Below are 22,502 nucleotides of genomic sequence, written 5' to 3' on the forward strand. Positions count from 1 at the left end.
AAGATCTGATTTGATGCTAATGAGTTATACAAAAGGTAATAATTTTGAAATTGACAGCATGAACTGCATTGTTGATTTGAAAATTTTGGTGATCATGGTTGACGGAAGTAAATGAGGGAACAGAGAAAAAAGTATTCAAGAAGCAGTCTCATGGCAATAAGATTAAGGTAACTTCTTTCCATTCTTTCTTTCGACTGCTAAAAAGGTTGCGCTTCATTTTCAATGTCGCCATTTATTGAAGATTAGTTCAACAAGAAATTAAATAATACTGTAGAATGAAAAAGGATTATATCTTTTGACGTGTGGGAGGGTGGAAAACATTGGCCTGCTCTTATTCAGTGAGAAGAACTGTTCGTTAAAAATTGCATTCCATATGCCTGACTATTTTGATGAATATGAAAGACAACACACAAGATGAAAGAAGCTTTCAATTCAGCCTGGGATTATTCGGCGGTCTAAATTCCCATCAACTCATTAAATTTCTATATTCATACATTTTATTCAATTTAATTTATATATTTAAAATTAAGATAATTTAATTCTTTAATTTTAAAATTTTTCTAATTTAAGCCGTCATGGAATGAGTTGACACTTTCGTGACGCTTACATGACACTTTTGGTGTAAAAAAAACTTTCAAAAAAAACATTGACATCATATAAATTAAATTGAATAAAAATCTATAGCATAAAAACTAAATTGAATAGAATTAAATTAAAAAAACCTTTAAAATATAAATATTTAAATAAATCGTACATATATTTATTAATAAATATTTATGTATTAAAAATTTATCTGAGTTATAATTACAATTCCTATACTATTTCATTTCATAAATCGAACTTAATAGTACTTTTGGATTTCTTCAAAAATAACCATTCCAAGGAACGGCAATTCCTGAAGCATACAAATTATTAGTAAAAATTTAAAAATAAGGGAAATAGATATTTCCATTCCGCTGTAAAAGTAGAAATTGTTTATTCAACCAACCACAAGGCAGTAACTATGTAATCTATCTTTAATCGTCAGTAGTAAAAATGACGCTCATCATTGATATAAATTCATTACAAAGACACAAAATTTCACCACAGACAGCAGCTACGAGGTAGTACTTTAAAAGTTCAACTGGAAAAGATATAAATATTCCTCTAGAAAATAGTGAAACGAGTCAAAAGTTTTTGCAGCTGACTACACAGGACAATTTTAATCAAACAAGAAAATATAACAAAAAAACCACAACTAAAGGTGCCTCTGGAAGGAAACAATGGTTCTCCTAAGTCATCCTCTGTGCAGCTTCCTTTGCAAGAAGCTTCTCCTTTGCCTTGGTTCTGGCCTGCGACTTGGAGCCCATAATACCACCTCCCCACTTCTTCCTGTACTCATCATACTTATCATTGAAGTTAGCCTGCGACACAAGTTTAAGTTAATCATATGATGTATTATTTTGACAGAAATTAATTACAAAAAAAAAAATTGCAGATGTAATCTTTACCTTGATGGCCTCAAGGATTTTGCTGAACTCCAACTTATCCTCATTCTTAACTGTGGTCAAGCACAAGACAGCAGCAGTTTTCTTGTGGACAATCTGCAGTAGTGTAAACACCAATAAGTAACCTTCTTGCTTAACTCTATAATTGGCAGAAAAGCACAAATATCTGAAAGACAACTACCGATCCTAAACGTGATTTCCCCTTGACAATGCAGTAAGGGACCTCCATCTTTCTGCACAAAGCAGGGAGCCACACTACCAACTCTATGGGATCCACATCATGAGCAATAACAACTAATTGTGCCTTGTTCTGCAGCAGACATTGTAAAAAACCCATTACTTTTAACAACTTTCCAATAAACATAATGCACAGAACCACACCGGCTAAACTGATGAATCTGGAGAATCTGAAAGGCAACCTGCTCAATAAGGTAGGTAACATGATTAAGTCCATATTTCACAACAATTGGTTTCTTCGACTCAGGCGCTTTTCCTTCAGCCTCAGCCTGGGCCTTTTTAAGGAGACGTTCCTTCTTGGCTGCCTTGTCCTCTGGCCTGTACTTGAGGAGCAACTTGAACAGACTTGTTGCTGCAATAGGAAATTAAATAACCAAGTTGTAATTCCAATTACTATGAACGGAAATGGAGTTTTGAAGCAAGAGAGGTGGAACGAATAAAACAAAGATGGAAGACACTACAAAAATAACAAGGAATGCAGGATACCACAAGATATGACAACAAATGCCGCTGTATAAAACCATTGAAGTGATAGAATTAGAACATAATTTGGACAAACCATTACGCAGTCAAAACCCCTTTCTTTAATATTTTGGGTTGACACAACACTTGAACAATCAAAATTATAGGTTACATAATTACCTCATCTCCCACGACCAACTACAAACTTCAGCAAGTCAACTTTACCATGTCTTCAATGTGGCAATTCTTTTAGCAGTGCCCCATGTTCACAATTACAATTATTCCTTTTCTATTGTCAACTAGACTAATTAATAGGAGAAAGAACAGAAAACATATTATACATTTACAGTAGCATATTCGATTAAAAAATTCAATTCCTCAGTCATAATCATACAGCAAACACCTATGCTAAGTTAACAGGAACACACACGAAAATGGAAATATAGAAATCTGATAGATTCCATTCTCTCACACAATGTGCTATTTAACCAAAACAACAACCACTAGTCAAAGGGTAGACAAAATAACCCTTGAGAAATTTATAATTTGCCCAAAATAAATTTTGTGAATCCTCAATACATAAGTAGAAACAAGTATGTAAAGATTTCAACGCATACCAAGGTTCTTATCAAGGGTCTTGGTAAACTGGTTCAAAGCTGGTGGGACCTTCAACCTCTGCTTAAGGATCCTCTTCTTCCTTTGAATGCGAACAACCTTAGGCCACTTCACAAATCGGTGCAGATCCTTCTTAGGAGGTAAAGCCCCCCCAATACCAAACTGCTTTGGACGCTTCTCAAACAATGGATTGGCAACCTTCTCCTAATTTCCAAAATCAAAAGGATAAACAGATAGTGAGACCACAATAAACTTATTTGATGGGTTCAGGTGATTAAGAAAGTAATGAAAATTACTTGTTTCTTCTTGGCTGGTGCAGCCACCTTTCCACCTCTCTTTGGGCCCTGCATTGAACAAAAAGTGAATAAAAAACAAAAAGATGAACCCTTGTAAACAATTCCATCAATCCAGTCACTAGGTTTACACTAAAGTTAAATCACTAGTCACTAAATATATGAGACTCTAACAAATCAACGTCTCCTTTTCTATTTTGGGAACTCGTTATCTACAGGGACAATTTCCTTCGAAGGACCAAAAGTCCCAAAACTTCTTTAAAACTCTTTGAGCAACACAAACATTAGTTCTTTTAGCTAAACTAAAAATTATGATAATCTTTCAATGTAATCACTTTTCACTACATTATGACAATAACCGCCATGTATCTGATCATTTCTACTGAAAGGGATCCTGACAAAATAAATCATTTTTTGCCTAGTAATTTACAAATATCATCTAGCAAAGTTTCTCAGGTTCTAATTCTCTAGCTAGATTTCATACAATATTAATCCAACTAAACCAAGTAAACTACAAAGGACACAAATAACACAAACAAAAAGTTAAGTGATCTGGAAGACCAGTTTTAGGGACAGTTTGACAGGAGACAACTGCCTAGATACACATCAAGAGAAGAAGAAAATCTGGAATGGGGTTTTCCGATGTACCATTTTCTGCGCCTCCTGAAGCTTCTTCCAAGCTTTGTTGTTAACTGAGAAACGGCGGAGGAAAACCCTAGGAAAAACGAAGAAGCTAAGGCGCAACAACTAGGGTTTATATAAGAGAGTGGGTAGGTATATATTGCTGGCCCTTTTTCTTATCGTTTACGGGCATTTGCGCTGCTTGGGCTTGACCACTGAGCAAGATACAGTTGGGCTTTACCTCCAGTTTGGGGGCCCAGTTCTTCACTAAATCGTTTTTACTCCATGAATTTTCATGCATATTTAAAAATTTTTATATGTTTTAAATTATTCATAACATCTAAAGAAGCTCCTAAAAATATTTTAAAAAATTTGACTAAACTCTTAGTCTTTTATTACATTCAATTAAATATTTATATTTTATTTTAAACTAAATAAACCCTTATGATTAATAATTGACTAATTTTTATTAATTAAAATGTCACTTGTCATTTTATATCACGTGACGCTGACGTGATATTCTAACAGTGTCATAATAAAAGATGACATGGTATGCTGATATAACGTGATGATATGATTATATGGTATTTTTTATATTCTAAATCAACGCTACGTGAATATAAAATAATAAGTGACATTTTTATCAATGACAATTAGTCAATGATTAATTATAAAAGTTTATTTGCTTAAAATAAAAAGACAAATAGTTTATTAAACTCAATAAAAAATAAAAATTTTTTAAATAGTACAAAAACTTTTTCAAACAATATACCATTGAATTATTAGGTTTTCATGAAATAATAATTTTGTGTTTGTTATTTTTCCCAATCTTGCTAGGATATTACATGTCTCCATACTGTTTAAATATAAAAAAATACGTAAACTTGTATTGTTTTTAATCCTTTAGCGGTTTAAGCTTGCACGTGATTAGTTGTTTTAATGAATAAAAATTATTTTCTGACCTTCACCCACAATGTTAAGATCCTAGATTGAGTTTTATTTGGATAGCTAATGATACTAACAACATGCTTAGTTCCATTCCCTTTATTCCTAATCATTCTTTAAAACTTTATTTGATTACGAGGAATGATCATTGTCAATGATAGTCATTTTGAAAGTTAAGGAATAGATTACAAATGTTAATAAATAAAAATGTCTTTCATAAATTTAAAAATAATAATAATAATAATACAATTTATTCATTTTTCTTAATTTCTTACTCTTCTTATCCAACTACCTCTCTCTTTCTCTCACTAAATTTCCTCCACTGCAAAGAACGGTGGCAGTGACAAGTGGAATCATGCTGTTATGGCCATATACGCTCCTTAGCCAAATCAGGGGGTAAAAGCATCAGATTCGACTGTGAAAATGCTAAATTCGACGTTTTCTAATCAGATCCAACCACAATGAGCACATATCGGCGTTCCTTTATGCCGCTCACATCTCCAATGGTCAACAAACAAAAAGAAAGAAAATAAAATGAATTTAAAATAAAAAGGTTTGAGTTTTAATTATAAGCTATAAAAAATTAATATTTTAAATTTAAATTTTAAACATTTTAAAAATAAAGAATAAAATAAATAATGATATTAATGTTTTAATTCCTACCAACTAAACATTTAAATAATTTATAATTATAATTCTTATCATATTTCATTCCTATCAACCAAACTACATAATAGTTGATTTTTCAAAAAAAAAAAAACTACATAATAGCTATTAATCTCTTATTATGTTCCCATTAAATGATTAGTTTCATTTCTACTTTATTCTATTCCACGAACCAAACACATTATAAATATATTAACCTCTTTTATATTAGTTTTTTTAATAAAAAAATACTATAAAAGTAAAATTAATAATAAAAAGTAAAAGTATTATTGTTACTTGTCCCAAACAATATATAATACTTTAATTCTAGATTCTAAAGTATGGTTTTGGTTCATTATAAGGATGCAGCGGAAAATTATTTTGGTTCCAAGTTGATGATGATAGCAAGATTCCAATCCTTTTACCCCAAACTTCCATTTTGTTCTTATAATACCGTTTATGCTTATGATACATCTTAATGATAAGAAAATGCTTTAGTCATACTTGTTCAGTATTAATATCAAAATTTTCTTAGCATAATGCTCGAAAAGCTTATGAATTATTTAGGAAAATATAAATAAATTATTATTCTTTTATTGCATTTAATTAAATATTTATATTCTTATTTTAGATTAAATATGTTTTTATGATTAATTATTGACTAATTACCATTAATAAAAATATACAACTTGTCATTTTATGCTTTCATTGCACTGACATTAAAGGTAAAAAATATCATATGATCAAATTATCATATCATATTAACATGTTACATCATCGTAAATTACAATATATCAACATATCATGTCAACATCATATGATATTGAGTGACAAGAGATTTTGACAAAGTACTTAACCAATTCAATTTGTTCGAGTAATTAAAAATATTATACTAATAAACTTAAAATCTTATATTTTTTATGTTTCACTTTTGTTTTTGAATATTTAACTACAAACTCGTGTTGATATCCATCATTCAACTTTGGATATTTTGAAATCATGATGTTCAACATCTCAACTGACACTAGTATTAACATTGTTATCATGTGTTTTATTTTGCTTACTTTTTGTGAATTCAAATATCAAGTAACAATTGGATTTCAATTATGACACATCTATCATAAATCAATCTAGTATCACAAGAATGGTAGATTTACTACAGATGATTCTTATATTTAAGTAAACAAATATTTTAATAATATGATACTTATTTAATTGTTGGTATAATACTTGAAAAAGTTTCTAAATTATTTAAAAAAATCAAATAAACCTTTATTTTTTAATTATGTTCAATCAAACCTTTATACATTTATTTTAAGTCATATATGCCTGTATGATTAATAGTTAACTAATTATCATTAATCACTTGTCATTTTATGTTTTTGTGGCATTGATTATGTGATGGATAAAAATATCACATGGTAATGACATCATACTACATTAGCATGACACATCATCATTTATTATTACTTGTCAATATACTACACTAACGTCACATTATATAAAATGATAAATGACATTTTAACTAATAATAGTTAATCAACCATTAGTCATAAAGCTTATTTGACTTAAAATAAAAGTATAAGAATTTGATTGAATATAATAATAAAAAAAAAGTTTACTTGAAATTTTTTAATATTTTAAGACTTTTGCAGGTACTATGTCTAAATTTTTTTACTTATATATGTGTGTGTATATGTATGTATGCACGCACACGTTCAAATATCGCTAACTCAAGTTTCATAAAGACAAAGTTTGAAAGAAAATGAGAATGATATTGGATTTTAAATGCAACAATACTTCAATAAATTAAAAAATTCAATTAAGTGTATCTTTATAGGAACCAAAAAAAGACCCGTACTTCGTAGCGAGTGTGTAAAATTTGATAAACAATCGTATAAAAAAATTGAAGTTAATGATATTCTTGTAGATTGTTTAAAGAAATTAAAAAGAAGTTACGTGAAACTCTACATCAAAGATAAAAATGAAAATAAATTTATATAATATTCACTATTAAGACAAAACAACACTATTAAATAAATAAAAGTGTCTCATCTTTCACAAAATGTTAGTTTTCCTCAAATATGAAATATTCGTGATACTATCCTCATAACTAAGATACATCCACCTTCAAGCACATTGTAATCCTATGGTTACAACATTTTTTTTTTATGAAAATCAACTACTATGTAATTTTGTAATTTAAAAAATCCTTTATAATAGCATCGTAGATCTCTGAAAAAAACAGTAAAATTGAAAAAAAAACAAAATAAATGAAATATAAATATAAATTTTATGGCATCCCCTGCATAAGGATAATTGAACTTTTCCATTACTCATATTGTGTTTTCTATTATATAGTGTTTGTTAAAATTTCATCCTTTCTTTTGAGAACCCATGATGAATTCATGTAACATTAGAAAATAATTTATAAATAAAGTCATTGCCAATAAAACATTAAAATATTAAAAAAATAAAAGATTTTTACATGATTGAAAACTTGAATCAATCAAAAGCCAAACATAAAGCACCTGGGCATGATAATTAATGTCTAATGGTAAAAAAAATAAAAATGGAACATGAAAAATAAAAAATGAAAAATCTCAACTTTTAGCCTTACTCTTCACCATGCAAATCTCGAAAACTGTTTTGTACCTGGAGAGTAAAACAAACCCAATATCAAAGATAGAAAAACGAAACAATAAATGAAAATACAAGGTAAAAATCAAACCTAGCATTGGGGAAAAAAACACTATCAATGGAAAAAAAAAGCTGAGAACCCACAGACAAAAATAAAAGAAATTAAAAAAAGAGTCATTATCAAATAAATCTTAAGAAAAAAAAAGGAGAGAAAACATGAAGAAAATAGTAGAAAGAAGAGAGAAAACAACAAGTGAAAGAAACACAAAGAAATGATAGAAAGTTGCAGAAGTTATAAACAAAGGGGGTAGAGAAATAAAAGAGAAGGAGAATACTAAAGAAAAAAGATAAAAAATGATAGAAAAATGGGGCAAAACTCGATCCCAATACAACTCTTAGTCAAGAAAAAAATCAGAACACCATGTCTCAAAACCCATTACTCTCAACAACACAGCACCACGTGTCAGCACCCATTACTATGGAAATGAGAGAAAGTTACAGAGGCTATATACAAATGAGCGAGAATCAAAAAGAAGAAAAATAGACCAAAAAAGATAGAAAAATGAGACAAAATCCATCTTAGAAATATGGGGTGGCAGTTGTCCTTTTCTATTCATGGTTTTGGGCTTCTTGTGAGTTTCCAAGGGTTGTAGCTTGGGTTGGGTCTAATCCACTGTTAGTGAAGCTGCAAGGCATGACATCAGTGAGTTTGTTCAACGGACCCTGGATGTGGGTGAACAGCTCTTAGTTAACAATTGTAGCACCATGTGTCAACACCTCTGGCTTTCAATTATCTCGCAATTGTCTTCGTCTTGAGACAATTTTTAACATATGTTGATTGAGCTTTTGATGGCACAATGTTAATTTTTAAAAAATTATTTAATAAAATTTATTCTTTAATTACATTTAATTAAAATTTTATATTTTATTTTGAGTTAAATAAACTATTATAATTAATAGTTGATTAATTATTATTAATTAAAATATTACTTGTTATAAATTAAAATATTATTTATCATTTCATATTCACATGATGCTGATGTGAAAGGTGAAAATGTTATATAATAATGTCATCATATTACGTAATCATCAAATATGACATATTAATACACAATATTGTATAAAAATGATGTATGATATTTTGACTAAATCAACTATTAGTCATAAGGGTTTATTTGACTCAAAATAAAAATATATGATTTTTTAAATATAATAAAATAACAAAAATTTATTTAAAATTTTTAAAATAATTTAAATTTTTTTGTAGATATTATATCTTAATCCTTTTGGGAGAGCTACAAGTCTATCTTATCTTGCAACTATCATCAACTTTTTTTAAGTTAATTTAATTTATTTACATTACTTAAAAGTGATGTATTGATGCTTTTGGAATAAAACTTTGGATTTTATATATGTCAATATTATATACATAATGGGCGATTAAACGGTCACAATGTCATTCTTCCACATTCCAATTCAAAAAGGAGATGGAGAGAGTGAATGAGTGGGCAACAGCTACCAGGTTCTTATAATATTATTTGTCAATATTATATTCATAAGTAGGGGAGAATAAGTCGAAGCTTGTGACGTGATTGTCACGTGTCAATGGAATTTTTTTTTTGTTTTTGAAATCGTAATATATAATAAATATTAAAAATTTAATTTGTGAGTTGACATGAAGTCTGATAATAGAAAATAACAAAAAAATTATATTTTTCACTGCAATGTTTTACATAAAAAAATATTTAAGTATTATATGATTACTTAGCGATCTTAAATGAAAATTTTAAAATATACAAATAGTCAATTTGAGTTTGAAAATATAAAAAGAGATTTTTAATTTTTGAAGTATTTCAATTAAATTGTTTAAAAAGTGGAAAAGAAAGCTTGGACCCAAGACCCAACTTGAATAGAGTTGGGTTGTGTCGAGGACAAGAGGCTTTCTAGGTTCAGATTAAATGTCGTAATGGTCAGGTCCAGAACCCACAATCCAGCTTGACAAGCCGGAGCCAATTTTCTGTTAAGCGCCGCCTATTTGACCTGATTTTTTTCTCAATTTATTTATATTTTAAAAATAAAAAGTAGATCAAACAAGATATCGTGAAATTTTTGAAAAAACAATATTTTTTAAAAATCAAGATTTTTTTAAAAGAACTCTTAAAAAAAGAGATAATTTTTTCTTTTTATTTTAAATACGACAGTTTTTTAAAAAATATTATTCCCTATCTAAATTGATCTCCTTCTTTTTCCCTTTACAAATCATAAAAACGCAAATTACGATTTCTCCTTTCTTGACACCTTTTAAAAAAGATTTCTAAAAAAGAAAAAAATAGAAAAATCAATAATAAAATAATAAAATATGTGATTTTTTTATTTTTATAAAAATTTAAAAAATAATATTTAAAATTTAAAGTTGCATTCATGTATTATTTTAAGATTTTTTTTATCTTTTTTACCAAAAAACATTTTATTGTCAAACATATTGTTTTATTTTTTCACTTTTTTCTTTGAGAATTGAAATATTGTGGTTCAATTGCTTGCTAGATCAATAAAAATATAATATTATTATTATTACTATATAAAGTTTGAAAGTTCGTTATGTTTTCATATAAAAAAAAGACTTTTTGATTTTAATATAAAAAATTATACATAAACTTGAAGCAAATTTATTCTACTTTAGTTTATTATGTAGGAATATAATAAATAAGGGATATAATAGAATTATTATTAGGTAAATTGATTAATAGAATGGAATAGAGTAGTAATTATTATTATTACTTATTCTAATGTTTGGTTAGTACGCATAACTTTAGAATAATCAAGGAATAAATGATAAAATGACAAAACTACCATTTATTGTAACAAAATTAATTTTCATAAAAAATAAAAATAAATTCTATTTTTATTAAACATCAATAATTTATTCTTAAATTATTAATATTTTAATTTAATATTAAATTATTGAATAATTTAATTTAAAATTAGTTATATAATTTTTAATTTTAATTATTTGAATCATTTTTCTCTATTTTTATTTTTCATGTCTTAATCTTTTAATTTATATTCTCATTAAATACCAATAATTTATTGTTAAATTATTAAATAATTTATATTAAATTAGTTATATAAATTTTTATTTTAATTATTTGAATAATTTTCTCTATTTGAACTTTTCATTTTTTAATCTTTTAATTATTATTTTTATTAAACATCAATAAAAGAGAAAAAAAAAAGAAAATATATTAAATAGGGATATTTTCATCTAATTATATTTTTCCCCTATTCCATCAGCCATGGAATGGCTAATAATGGGGGGAGGGAGGGGAATGGTTAAGCGTTTTTTTAGGTAAAATGCTGCCAAACAAGGGAATAAAAATGTGAAAGAAATAAAAGGGGAATGGTTAATGCCAAATATGTCGTTATGTTAATTTTAATTAAAATTAAAATTTATATAATTTATTTTATTAAATAATTTTAATTTAATTTTAAATATTATTATTTTTTATAAGAATTTTATAATAATTTTTAAATTAAAAAAAACTAAGCCAAACAGTTTATAAGTATACAGCTTTTCCTATGTATCCATCTTTGAATTTTTGAATACGCTAAGCACCAAGACATGAAGGTGCTTTACGCTTTGTAGACTGTAGCATACCAAAAAAGATTTGCGAAAGGATTTGTAAGTTGATCACATAAGCTAAACGATTTGCAAAAGTCTGGACAACGAATGGGGTGTGTTTACAGAAAAGGAAATTAATTGTCTGTTTTTACTTTTTACAGTTTTACTCTACTGCGTATGGGGTAAAAGAATACAAAAAGTGACAGGTGTCAAGTGTACAGCAGGCACAGCAAGTGGGTGAATGTAGGTAGTCGCAGCAGCAAGGGAAATCATAAAAATGCGGATTCGTTTTTGGCTCCACAAAATTTCAGGTTTTGCCGCGATGCAAATGGCATGGTAAAAGAAAAAAGAAAAAACAAATCCCGCTCTCCCCCAAAAATTTTTTTTGTTGCCCGCTCTTTCCTCCCCCTTCTTCTCCCCTCCCTCCCTGGCTCCCGCGCCCTAAGAAAAGTTTTGCTTATCTCAAATTTGCCCCCCAAATTCCCCAATTCCAATCTCTCTCTCCCCCCAAAAAAGTCAAAACATCAAAGCCGTGTTTTTTTTCATTGCACTGCACCAGAGCGACTCTCCTACTCTCTACTCTACTCTCAACTCTCTCGATCTTCTAGGGTTCCTTTCAATTTTAGGGTTTTAGGGCAAAAACTGATTTTTGCTGTTTGATTGGTGGTTTCTATGGCGACGGAAACCCTAGAAGAGAAGAAACCAGAGGAGGAGGAGGAGGCTGCTCCGGTTAACGCTAAAGAGGAGGTTAAAGAAGACAAAGAGAAACAGGAGGAAAGCAAGGAGGTTTTCGACAAACAAGTTTCTCGGGAAAGTGAGGAAAAGAAGGAACTTGACGACAAAGAGGGAGAAAAACAGGAGGAAAAAGAGGAAGAGAAAAAAGAGGAGAAAGTAGAGAAAGCTGAGGAGACTAAGGAGGAAGAAGAGAAAGAAGAGGAAGGGAGTAAGAAATCGAAAGGGAGTAGTCGAAAGCGAAGCTCCAGGAAGGAGCCAACTGTGTCTAAGAAACCGAGTCGAGAATCGTCTGAAAACAAAAAAGCGAGTCAGGAATCGGCCGAGAAGAAAGAGCCTGTGACGCCGAGTAGTGATAGGCCCACGAGGGAAAGGAAAGTGGTGGAGAGATATTCAGCTCCTTCCGTTGCCAGGTCTTCATCTGGCAAACCTTTGTCAATTGAAAAGGTATTTTTTTTTTTGGTTAAGGTTTTATTAGTTTTTTTCTCCATTTTCTTGTTTCTGTGTTTTGAATTTTTTTAATTATGTGTTGCTTCAGGGTCGCGGTACACAGCTTAAAGATATTCCAAATGGTAAGGATCTTTTTCTATCTTAAATGTTTTTATTAAGGTTCATGGAATTTGATAGTGCTTGTATTCTTTATTCAATTACGGATGACTTGTAATGTAATATAGTCAAGGTGATAAATATAGTACAAGTTGGAACTTGGTTAAATTCAGTACTTTACACCATTTGTTGGGTAAACGTTTTGTTGAATGCTATAAGCAATTTAACACTCTGTTATTATGCATTGGAAAGATCAGTCTCCATAAAGTCTCTCAATACTGATGTGAATAATAGCATTCTTGCCAGTATAAAACTACAATTACACTGTTGCTATGTGCAATTTGGCCATTTTGACTGTCTTTGAGCTTGGATAAGTACTATTAGGAGATTGAAATGGAGGAAATGTTGGGTGAAACGCTGAACTTTTAAAATTTTGTAAACATAGGATGGCTGTGAGGTTTTTTGAACTTTTATGATAGTGTATTCCAACTTGCTGATGATGCTTGCAATTATTTTTCTTGGTTCTTATTTTCTGGGTATCAGGAGTTGATACCAATAATTTCGTTATGGATTGCGGTGCTTAGTTGGAGTTTTATACATGCTTGAATTGCTTGTGAAGTTAATAGAAAATATGGTAGTAGTTGAATATTTTAACATTTAGTCCTTACTGCTTACCTCTTGCAGTTTTCATCTGGTATTTGACCCTCAAGATTGTCTCGGATGACAAACAGATTTTAGTCCTGTTGTGATGGCATTTTATTTAATATAGTCTTGTTTGTGTTTGTTCAACTTTGTTGTTATTGCAGAGTCTGGCCTATTTTTTCTCTGATATTGTAAACTGTTTCAGTGGCTTTCAAGTTGTCGAAGAGAAAACCTGATGACAATCTGCAGATGCTTCATATGATACTTTTTGGAAAGAAAGCAAAGGTAATCAAGTTATCTTGTCTTGTTGTTTCATTATTCTTTTTTATGTGCTAATTGTATACTTATATTAAAAAATTTTACAGCCTCACGGTTTGAAGAGAAACATTGGCCAGTTTTCAGGTTTTGTTTGGGCTGAGAATGAGGTATTTTCTTTGATCTAATATTCATTTTTTTTCTGTTGCTGATCTGGGTGGTTCCCTTATTGCATTTAGTAAAAGTAGGATTAATTGAAGATGATGCTTGACTTTGTGTGTAAGCTATTATTCATTAAGTGAGACCTTCTTAATGCCCATTGTCTCATCTTTTCAGCAGGAAAAACAAAAATCCAAAGTAAAGGAAAAACTTGACAAATGTGTTAAGGAAAAATTGGTTGATTTCTGTGATTTGCTGAATATTCCAATAACGAGGGCCACTGTAAAAAAGGTCAGTAAGAAATATATACTTTTAATGTTGTTTGAGTAGTAATTTTACTTGTTTATTTGGAAAATAACTCATTTGTTTTTTCAGGAGGAAGTCTCTGCCAAATTGTTGGAATTTCTGGAATCTCCCCATGCTACAACTGATGTTCTACTGGCTGACAAGGAACAGGTGCTATGTTATTTCATAATCTTTTACATGTTAAGGAATATTTGGCATGTTAACTGTCAGGGTGAGAGTGAATGGAATTCTTATTCATCTTGTTTCAGAAAGGTAAAAAGCGTAAAGCTACACCAAGTAGAAACATCAGTTCAGGGGAAGCATCAGATACATCAGCCAAGGTTTGTCTTCTTTGTTGGTGTTCCATATTGATATGTATTTTTTTGTTGTCTACTTGTTATGCATCTTCATCATCGACTAGTACTTGTTTCTGAATGTATTGTACTGCAATTTTGTATTTTTAATTTTGTTGATTCCATCTTATCTTTGTTTAAATTTGTTTATTGTGTATGATTTTTGCCTCCTCTTCAGTGGTTGAGTAAATTCTTTTGATCAGTGTGATGTGGTTAATGTTGGTGTTTGTTAGCCATAACTACAAATGATTTATGCTTGGGGTGCTAAAGTGCTGTTCTCACCTATAAGGTTCTTTATAGAATAGGCTAATGTGATATGATCAAACTGATCATTTGTTATTGCTATATTAAAGTTGATAAAATTGGTTGTTTTGTCAATTAGAATGAAGTTTCATAAGGGTCATTAATTGATTTAGGCTGATCAAAGTTGGTGCTCTCAAGACTTGAATTTGCATTCCAATTTAGTCTTGTTTATCATGCCACTACTTAGTGGTCCCTGAGTATGTATCGTCTATGTTTTATTTCTTTGTTTTGTATTATTAATAGAGTTGTGATACCCATTCTATATCATGTATTGATTTCTGATTTTGTCCGGTTATGGAGAATTTTTTCTGTGATTTATTCATGAAGGTTGTCAATATGTCATTTTGGTTTTGTGCTTATTCCATGCTACTATATTTTTGATCCTTCCATATCCCATTTTAACCAGTTTAGAAAAAATTTTGGTGGTTTATTTGCAAGTTTAAGAGATTTTTTTATATAAATTTTTCCTTGAATATTTGTGGATTCAGTACAAAAGATGCCTTATTCATTCACATGATGTTTCATGAGTTATCTCAAATGGATTGTGGTTCCTATGTGTTTTTGTTGGTACCCAGCAAGTGTTATCTTTGGCTTTTAGTTATTGTGATTAGTTTCTCTGCAGCATCTTTTTCTCCTGAATTATACTATTTGTTAATGATAATCTTTCTAAGGTTTGTGGTCAGAATTTCACTTTGATAAGAATTAACTATGATGATTGCGCTTTGAGCATGATGTTGGCACTTGTAAGTGTCCAAGAGAAGCGTGTTTAGTTTTTTCAAAGTTTCTTCTATGTTTGGAGGGTTAGCACATAATACTGAAGTCCATTATTGTGTATGCGTCTGACATGGATACTTTAGGATAACTGATTAGTCACAGCAATTGGGGAACAACAAAGATGGCATTTTCACATTATATCAGTTCTTTGTCATAAGTTTTGAAACTACTTTGAAGAGAATACTGAAGCTGTTTACATGGCTTTCGTAAAATTTGTTTGATTGGCTTGTTGTTTTCCTTTGTTTCTGTTTATCTCTAGAGTCATTGTCAATGTCCTTGTTTTTGAAAGTGGACATTCAATTTGGAATGGAAGGAGTATTTGTTTTGCTTTTAGAAACTTTGTGCCATTTGGAAATTGAACATTCAATTTGGAATGGAAGGTTTGCTTGTAGAAACTTTTAAGAAATCATAATGCAAGTAGAAATAACGACCAAATAAGGGTTTTGTTTATTGTTGCGTGTTTGTGTTTGCTACAGCCAAATAGTTTGAGGTTTTATATCCCGTTGGTCTTTCGACTATCCAAGTTCCCAACCTGTATTGTTCATCAATGTAGTTTTAGTAAATTCTTAATTTGGTTTTTGTTGGGGGAATTTTGATTGCAGTCTCACATATCTGTCTAAAATAAGGATGTGTTTGCAGATAATGTGGATGGCAACTGCAGTGTGAGAGAATGATAACTTTCTTTCCATTGTGTCTGTTTCCTTGTATCTATCTATGTTTAGTCTGTATGACATTTTTGGTGGCTGAGAGTGCTTGATGCTTGAGTTGTTATTTTGTTTCCAATTTCGCTCTACAGAAGCGAAGAACAAGCCAAGGTGGGGAAAAGCGTAAGCATTCACCCAAAGCTGAGGAAGAAGATGAGGATGATGATAAAGTTGAATCTCCTGACACTAAGGGTGATTCTCATGAAGACAATGCTGACACTATACCAAAAGAAGAGAGTGATGATGAAGATACTAAATCAGAGGAAGAAGATGAACCCAAGAAGTCCACCAACAAAAGCACTTCAAAAAAGATTGCAAAGGAGAGTCCAGAATCAAAAGGCAAGGATAAATCTACATCTGGAAGGAAGGTTACACCTGCAAAATCTGTGAAAAGTCCTTCAAAACCTAGCAAAAGATCTTCTGGATCAACTGCAAAACAAGTTTCTAGTGATGTTGATGGGACTTCTGGCTCCAAATCAAAGGGTTCTGTGTCAAAAAAACAGAAAGTTGAAAAGGAAAGCTCGAAGGATGGAAGTTTTTTCACCAAGGACAAGGTTGCTGGCAGGAAGCGAACAAACAAGTCACCTGCAAAGGTTTCTGCCAAGACTCAAGGTAGATTTCCCTATCTATGCTATTGTTGTGCATGTCTACTCAAGCTTGTTTGGAAGATGTCTCTTAAATTTGGATTTGTTTGTGTGGATAGTATGAAAAGAGTTTCTAGGCTAGGCATATTTTATGTGGTTTCTTGTGTTGATTGATTTTGATGCTCACGTGTTGAGTATTTGCTATTACAGGTAAAGGCAAAAGTGCCAAGAAGCCTAAAGCAGAGCCTAGCAGAGAAGAGATTCATGATGTGGTGGTAGATATTCTAAAAGAAGTGGACTTCAACACTGTAAGTACTGTCTTTTATCCATATGTTGGAGATGGAAATGATGAAAATGAATACTATAGTGCTAAAATTTTTTTCTGTTTGTGATGCAGGCAACATTATCTGATATTCTTCGGCAACTTGGTATGATTACCTCTAGTTATTTAAGTTAGAATATTTGATATTTAGATTTGACTAATTGTGAGATTTGGTTTATGTCAGGTACGCACTTTGATCTGGATTTGATGCACAGGAAAGCTGAGGTGAAGGATATTATTACTGATGTGATAAATAACATGTCCGATGAGGATGAGGAAGGGGAGGAAAGTGAGGAGAATGCTGATACAGGTGGTGAAGCTGGTAAAGATGGGGATGGGGATGATGATGATTAGTTCACTTAAGGAATTATATGACCATGTAGAACATGTGAGATATGTGCAGCCATCGGTAATTTATCTCCCTTTGTGGGATCTCATTTGTAATTCTCAGAAATTATAAATTGGAGTAGTCATTTTAGATGTTCAATAGGTGGGATTGTACCATATGAGTTAGTGACTCTTTTGTAGTACCTTGTTACTGGCCTGGCCTGGCCTCAATTTACATTTTTTTAGTTTTTTGTTTTCTGGCTTCATCTCCCTTTCTAGATTTACTTTTTTTGTTGAAATATTTTTAAGCTGTATTTAACTGTTTAGTTACAATTGACCAGTGAATGCTATTCTTGTAGTAAATTTGGTGCAGCTTACAAGATTTGTCAGACTTTTTGGATGAATCAATTTTGTTTTAATCAGAAATAAGTGCAAGCATTTACGTTCTTCCTCGACCCAGATGCCATGGCTGCGTTCCAAGAGGATCCCAGCATTGATCCACTGCGACTCATCGAAGCATTGATGCTCTAAATATATTCCTCGTATATCATGATTAATCATCCATGTTAACTCAGAGCAAGGGCAACCGTTTCTCATAACTCTTACTACAATTCCTAGCAGAGGATCTCTGCTTTCGCTAGCTGCATTATGGCGGGGAAAAACGCAAGAAGCAGTGCAATCAATTCCCCAAATTGGCATTCTTTAGTGGAAAGCGAATCCTTCCAACTCTTCTCTAATTTCAGTTCAACTAGTGACAAACAATGGTGAAGACTAACAAAGAGAGGATTGTAGCATAAAATTCTCCAGCAGCAATTGAATAGTGTCATGTTGATAACCAATAAGAGTAATGCCAATTTGACACGGAATGGAAAAAGCGGTGTCATCTTCAGCAGCCGGCAGCTCGTGACAAAAGATTGGAGCAACAGATTTAGCTACAAGAAAGATCTCATGTTTGCTGTTGCCTATCAAGAGATGTACAGTGATTTATCATATATACTTGGAGATTTAGTTATGATGCTGTTATAGGCCCGAAGGGGATATGCCTTTTGCAAAATTATTTCACAATTATTGATGATGTCGGTTGTGAGATTGGGTGTTGGCGTTTTCGTCCGAACAAGCTGTTTGAAAGGTCATTAAAATTAATGGAGGCAGTTTTATTATATACTGAACTTGTGCATTGCATGTCTGTATTGTCTGACCTGTTCATCCCTGCAAAGCTTACTCTTCTGTGCTCCTTACCTGTTTCGCGAGAGGACAGAGTCTTTCTGAATGTTATAATTTTCAATTTCTCCTCAATTTGATACCCAAAGTTGGCAGGCTAATTTGGTCCGATCAAAATATATACTTAATTCTAATTAAGATTTCCAAGTTTCTCCTAGTGACCATTAATTGTTTTTTAGTAAAAGTTTGCTTGCTGCAATTTAAGGATTGAATTTTCTCAAGAGGCATGCACCGTAGTCCTTTTGACTTGGCCTTTTCTGCTTAAAAAATACTTGTTAAACAGGAGAAGAGTTTGATTAAAGATTATGAAACTTTTCTACCTAAAAGTTCTGATTGAAGTATTTGAACTAACAAGCATTTAAAATTTGTTTCCAGTATTAGATTAATCGATTCTGTGCGACGCAAGCAAATCCAAGGGATAAGCGTCACATAAAATTCTGTTTCTTGCAAGCTAGAACATACGTTCTCCACATGCCATTTCTTGACAAGCAGATGCAAAGATATAACCTTTTGATGATACTTGCCCCTCCTCAGATTATTCATGGTCAACTTTGATTAAATCGGTGCATTTGTTTTTGAAGCTTTATTATATGGGAAAGGCTAATCATCAAGGAAACATGCATTATTGATGATTTTGGAAGGGCGGCTTGGGTAAAGGATGGAGGTTTTCGTGTATTATGGTTTATTGGCTATAATACGCACTGAAATCCCTTAGTCTGATCATGATCGTAACGCGTATCTCTTGGTTTGCAATAAAGTATAGAGTCGAGCAGAAAATTAAGGAAAGCGGCGTGTGATTTTTACTCTTAAACTTTAGTTAGATCAAGATGTAAATTCAGTGATAAAATTTCATCAAGTGACCTACTAATGGAAGCCAACAAAACCAACCAACCCCGTGGTCTCTCTTCCCTCTCACGCCAGACTTCCTGCCTGGTAATGTTTTGGTATATGGACCAGTGGCCTACCACATCTCAAATGTCCTTAGTTCGGTCTGTACAAAAGTTCCAAGTCCTAAAATGGAATCAAGGGATATATATATCTTTCTGTCGTTCTCTCTTTTGATGAGTTTCTTCAATTCTAGGGTCTTGACTCGCATGAACCATTTCTCCACTGCCATTAGCAACCGTCCCTTTCATATTGTAAGATTTTGTCAACATCGTCTGCTCACGCTTTTCCTATATAACTTCTGCTGCAAAGCAAAGGAACATGCAAATATCAGTTGCATTACTGCTTCATAGTCCTTAATTTCGGTTCTCAGGTATGTTTTCAGTAATTAATTTGATTCTAACTCAATATATCAACTAAATTGCTCATGGTCTGTTTGTTCTGTGATTTCTGTCATAAACACAAGAAGCTTTTTAAGCCATTCATGTCCCACTTGATTGCAAGCAACGATACAACTAGAAGGGCAACATGTGACAGTTCTTTTTATTTATTTTTTGCTTAACTTTTATGACAACATCAGGTTTCTTTCAGTTGTGATTAGGTTTGGTTTCTGAGGAGCATATTCAAATGGCGGATGTTAGCAATGGTACCTTTGAATTTAGCGTTAAGCAAGGAGAACCAAGTCGGGTTCTTCCAGCAGAAGAGACAGAGAAGGGTCTCTACTACCTCTCAAACCTTGACCAAAACATTGCAGTGATCATTCGTACTATTTACTTCTTTAGGTCTGAGTCCAAAGGAAATGAGGATGCTGTGGAAGTAGTAAAGAACGGGCTGTCAAAGATCCTTGTTTACCATTATCCACTTGCTGGGCGGCTAACAATCAGTTCGGAAGGAAAGCTCATAGTGGACTGCACTGAGGAGGGTGCTGTCTTCGTTGAGGCTGAAGCTAATTGTGGACTAGAGGAGATTGGAGACATAACAAAGCCTGATCCTGCTACTCTTGGAAAGTTGGTTTATGAGATTCCTGGTGCTCAAAATTTACTTGAGATACCTCTTTTGGTGATTCAGGTTTGAATAGTCCCCGACTCTTCTGTTTGTTGTTTATCTTGCATGTCCGAGTAATCCTTTGGCTTGGTATGGAAAACTTATTAATTTTAATAGTGGTGTGTGCTGTGCTTTGTCTCATCTGAAGTGCCTTTAAGTATTGGAAGAAGTAGGGAAATGAAGAGGGACAAAGACAGAAGCTGATCGATTGAATAGTACTTTCAACATCCATTTGGTTCTGGACTCTTTTGTCTTAAGTAGTTGTTGAAAGTATCTTTTTTTTAGTTATTTATTTATTGTTTTTATTTTAGCACCGTTTGAGTTAAGACCAAGTGCTTCTCTTTGAGTTCTTTAATTGCATGCTCTGTTTATTTCTTTTTTTTATACTCAAACCTTCCTGCGTTCTCCAGACTATAGAAAAGCTACTGCTATTTGAACTTTTATATCCTTCTTTTTCCCAATAAAACTGGTACCATTCTTTCAAGAAAAGTAAGTGGTCATAATCTTGCCTTTCCAGGTGACTAAATTCAAGTGTGGAGGATTTGCTATTGGGATGAGCATGAACCATTGTATGCTGGATGGAATTAGTGCTATGGAATTTATGAACGGGTGGGGTGAAGTTGCCAGAGGCTTGCCCTTAAAGATCCCTCCATTTTTAGATAGAGGCATACTTAAAGCCCGCATCCCACCTAAAATGGAATTTTCACACCACGAATTCGATGAGATTGAAGATATATCAAACACAAGCAAACTCTATGAAGGAGAAGAAATGCTCTATAGGTCATTCCTTTTTGACCCAGATAAGCTCAGACAGCTCAAGGAAAAAGCCACGGAAGATGGAGTTGTATCCCAGTGCACCACATTTGAAGTCCTAGCAGGCTTTGTCTGGAGAGCTCGGTGCCAAGCATTAAACTTGCTTCCCGAGCAACTGACTAAGCTTCTCTTTGCTGTTGATGGACGGAAAAGATTTATCCCTCCATTACCTCAAGGCTATGCTGGTAACGGGATTGTGTTAACGAACTCAATAGCTACTGCTGGCGAGTTAATTGAGAAGCCGTTGTCCTTCGCGGTGGGATTAATTCAACAGGCGGTTGGATTGGCTACAGACAGCTATATGCGATCGGCCATTGACTATTTTGAAGTAACAAGAGCAAGGCCTTCTTTGGCTGGAACTGTTCTGCTTACAACTTGGGCTAAGCTATCTTTCTACTCAATAGACTTTGGGTGGGGAGAAGCTATATCATCGGGGCCAGTAGCTTTGCCAGAAAAGCCAGTTATTCTTTTCCTGCCTAGTCAGAAAGACAAGAAAAGCATTAATTTGCTTTTGGGGTTGCCAGCTTCTGCAATGAATATCTTTGAAGAACTAATGCAGATTTAAGCAGTCAGAGGATTTGTTCTGTTCTAGTACAGATAAGACATATTTTCCAGGTTCTTTTGTTGATGCTTTGACTTAATGTCAGGGGAATTTAGTGTTGGTGAAGAAGCAAGTACCATAATAGTTCATTTCCTAACTGGAGGATGGGTTTTGCTGCTACGAACATTAAGACCATGAGGTTGCAACTCTGTGTCCAGATGTATACTTGCATTCGTTTCTAAGGCTTTATGCCAGTAGTCTTCCTAAATTCAAGAACAAAAATAACCTCAGATCAGCTAGAGTCTGAGTCATATAGGTTATGTGCTGTGCAGTTCTCACTTAAATGGGCGTCTGTATTGTTTCTTTCAGTCATGTTCGCATATCAAAAGTAAGAATTAATACTATATTGGAATAATTAGAAAGCCTGAAGAGGCCTTCGACATAAAAA

General features: G+C 32.2%; 3 protein-coding genes across 5 annotated transcripts; 2 read left to right on the top strand and 1 right to left on the bottom strand.

The window, feature by feature from the left end:
• Nucleotides 1-1,027: 1,027 nt before the first annotated feature.
• On the bottom strand, nucleotides 1,028-3,859 carry LOC18605149 (large ribosomal subunit protein eL8y). Of its 2 annotated transcripts, XM_007037990.3 has the most exons (7): nucleotides 3,743-3,859; nucleotides 3,098-3,145; nucleotides 2,804-3,005; nucleotides 1,907-2,076; nucleotides 1,669-1,797; nucleotides 1,491-1,583; nucleotides 1,028-1,403 (listed from the first exon to the last, which is right to left on the bottom strand). In XM_007037990.3, exons 1-7 carry the CDS (start codon nucleotides 3,743-3,745, stop codon nucleotides 1,272-1,274), a joined length of 777 nt encoding a protein of 258 aa, XP_007038052.1. In that variant the 5' UTR covers nucleotides 3,746-3,859; the 3' UTR covers nucleotides 1,028-1,271. The 2 variants fall into 2 exon arrangements, with proteins under 2 accessions (XP_007038052.1, XP_088661008.1); XM_088804882.1 differs by lacking the exon at nucleotides 3,743-3,859 and having other exon boundaries at nucleotides 3,098-3,151.
• An 8,009-nt stretch (nucleotides 3,860-11,868) lies between these two features.
• Nucleotides 11,869-17,816, top strand: LOC18605150 (DEK domain-containing chromatin associated protein). Of its 2 annotated transcripts, none has more exons than XM_007037991.3 (11): nucleotides 11,869-12,743; nucleotides 12,835-12,868; nucleotides 13,690-13,769; nucleotides 13,850-13,909; nucleotides 14,076-14,189; nucleotides 14,274-14,354; nucleotides 14,453-14,524; nucleotides 16,410-16,929; nucleotides 17,112-17,209; nucleotides 17,299-17,329; nucleotides 17,408-17,816. In XM_007037991.3, exons 1-11 carry the CDS (start codon nucleotides 12,237-12,239, stop codon nucleotides 17,575-17,577), a joined length of 1,767 nt encoding a protein of 588 aa, XP_007038053.3. In that variant the 5' UTR covers nucleotides 11,869-12,236; the 3' UTR covers nucleotides 17,578-17,816. The 2 variants fall into 2 exon arrangements, with proteins under 2 accessions (XP_007038053.3, XP_007038056.3); XM_007037994.3 differs by having other exon boundaries at nucleotides 14,079-14,189.
• Nucleotides 17,817-19,682: 1,866 nt separating this feature from the next.
• Nucleotides 19,683-22,502, top strand: LOC18605151 (omega-hydroxypalmitate O-feruloyl transferase). The gene is made up of 3 exons (XM_018116833.2): nucleotides 19,683-20,029; nucleotides 20,248-20,724; nucleotides 21,218-22,502. Exons 2-3 carry the CDS (start codon nucleotides 20,284-20,286, stop codon nucleotides 22,076-22,078), a joined length of 1,302 nt encoding a protein of 433 aa, XP_017972322.1. The 5' UTR covers nucleotides 19,683-20,029; nucleotides 20,248-20,283; the 3' UTR covers nucleotides 22,079-22,502.

Source organism: Theobroma cacao, chromosome 3, assembly GCF_053813885.1.
Source record: "Theobroma cacao isolate CCN51 chromosome 3, ASM5381388v1, whole genome shotgun sequence".
Classification (NCBI taxonomy): domain Eukaryota; kingdom Viridiplantae; phylum Streptophyta; class Magnoliopsida; order Malvales; family Malvaceae; genus Theobroma; species Theobroma cacao.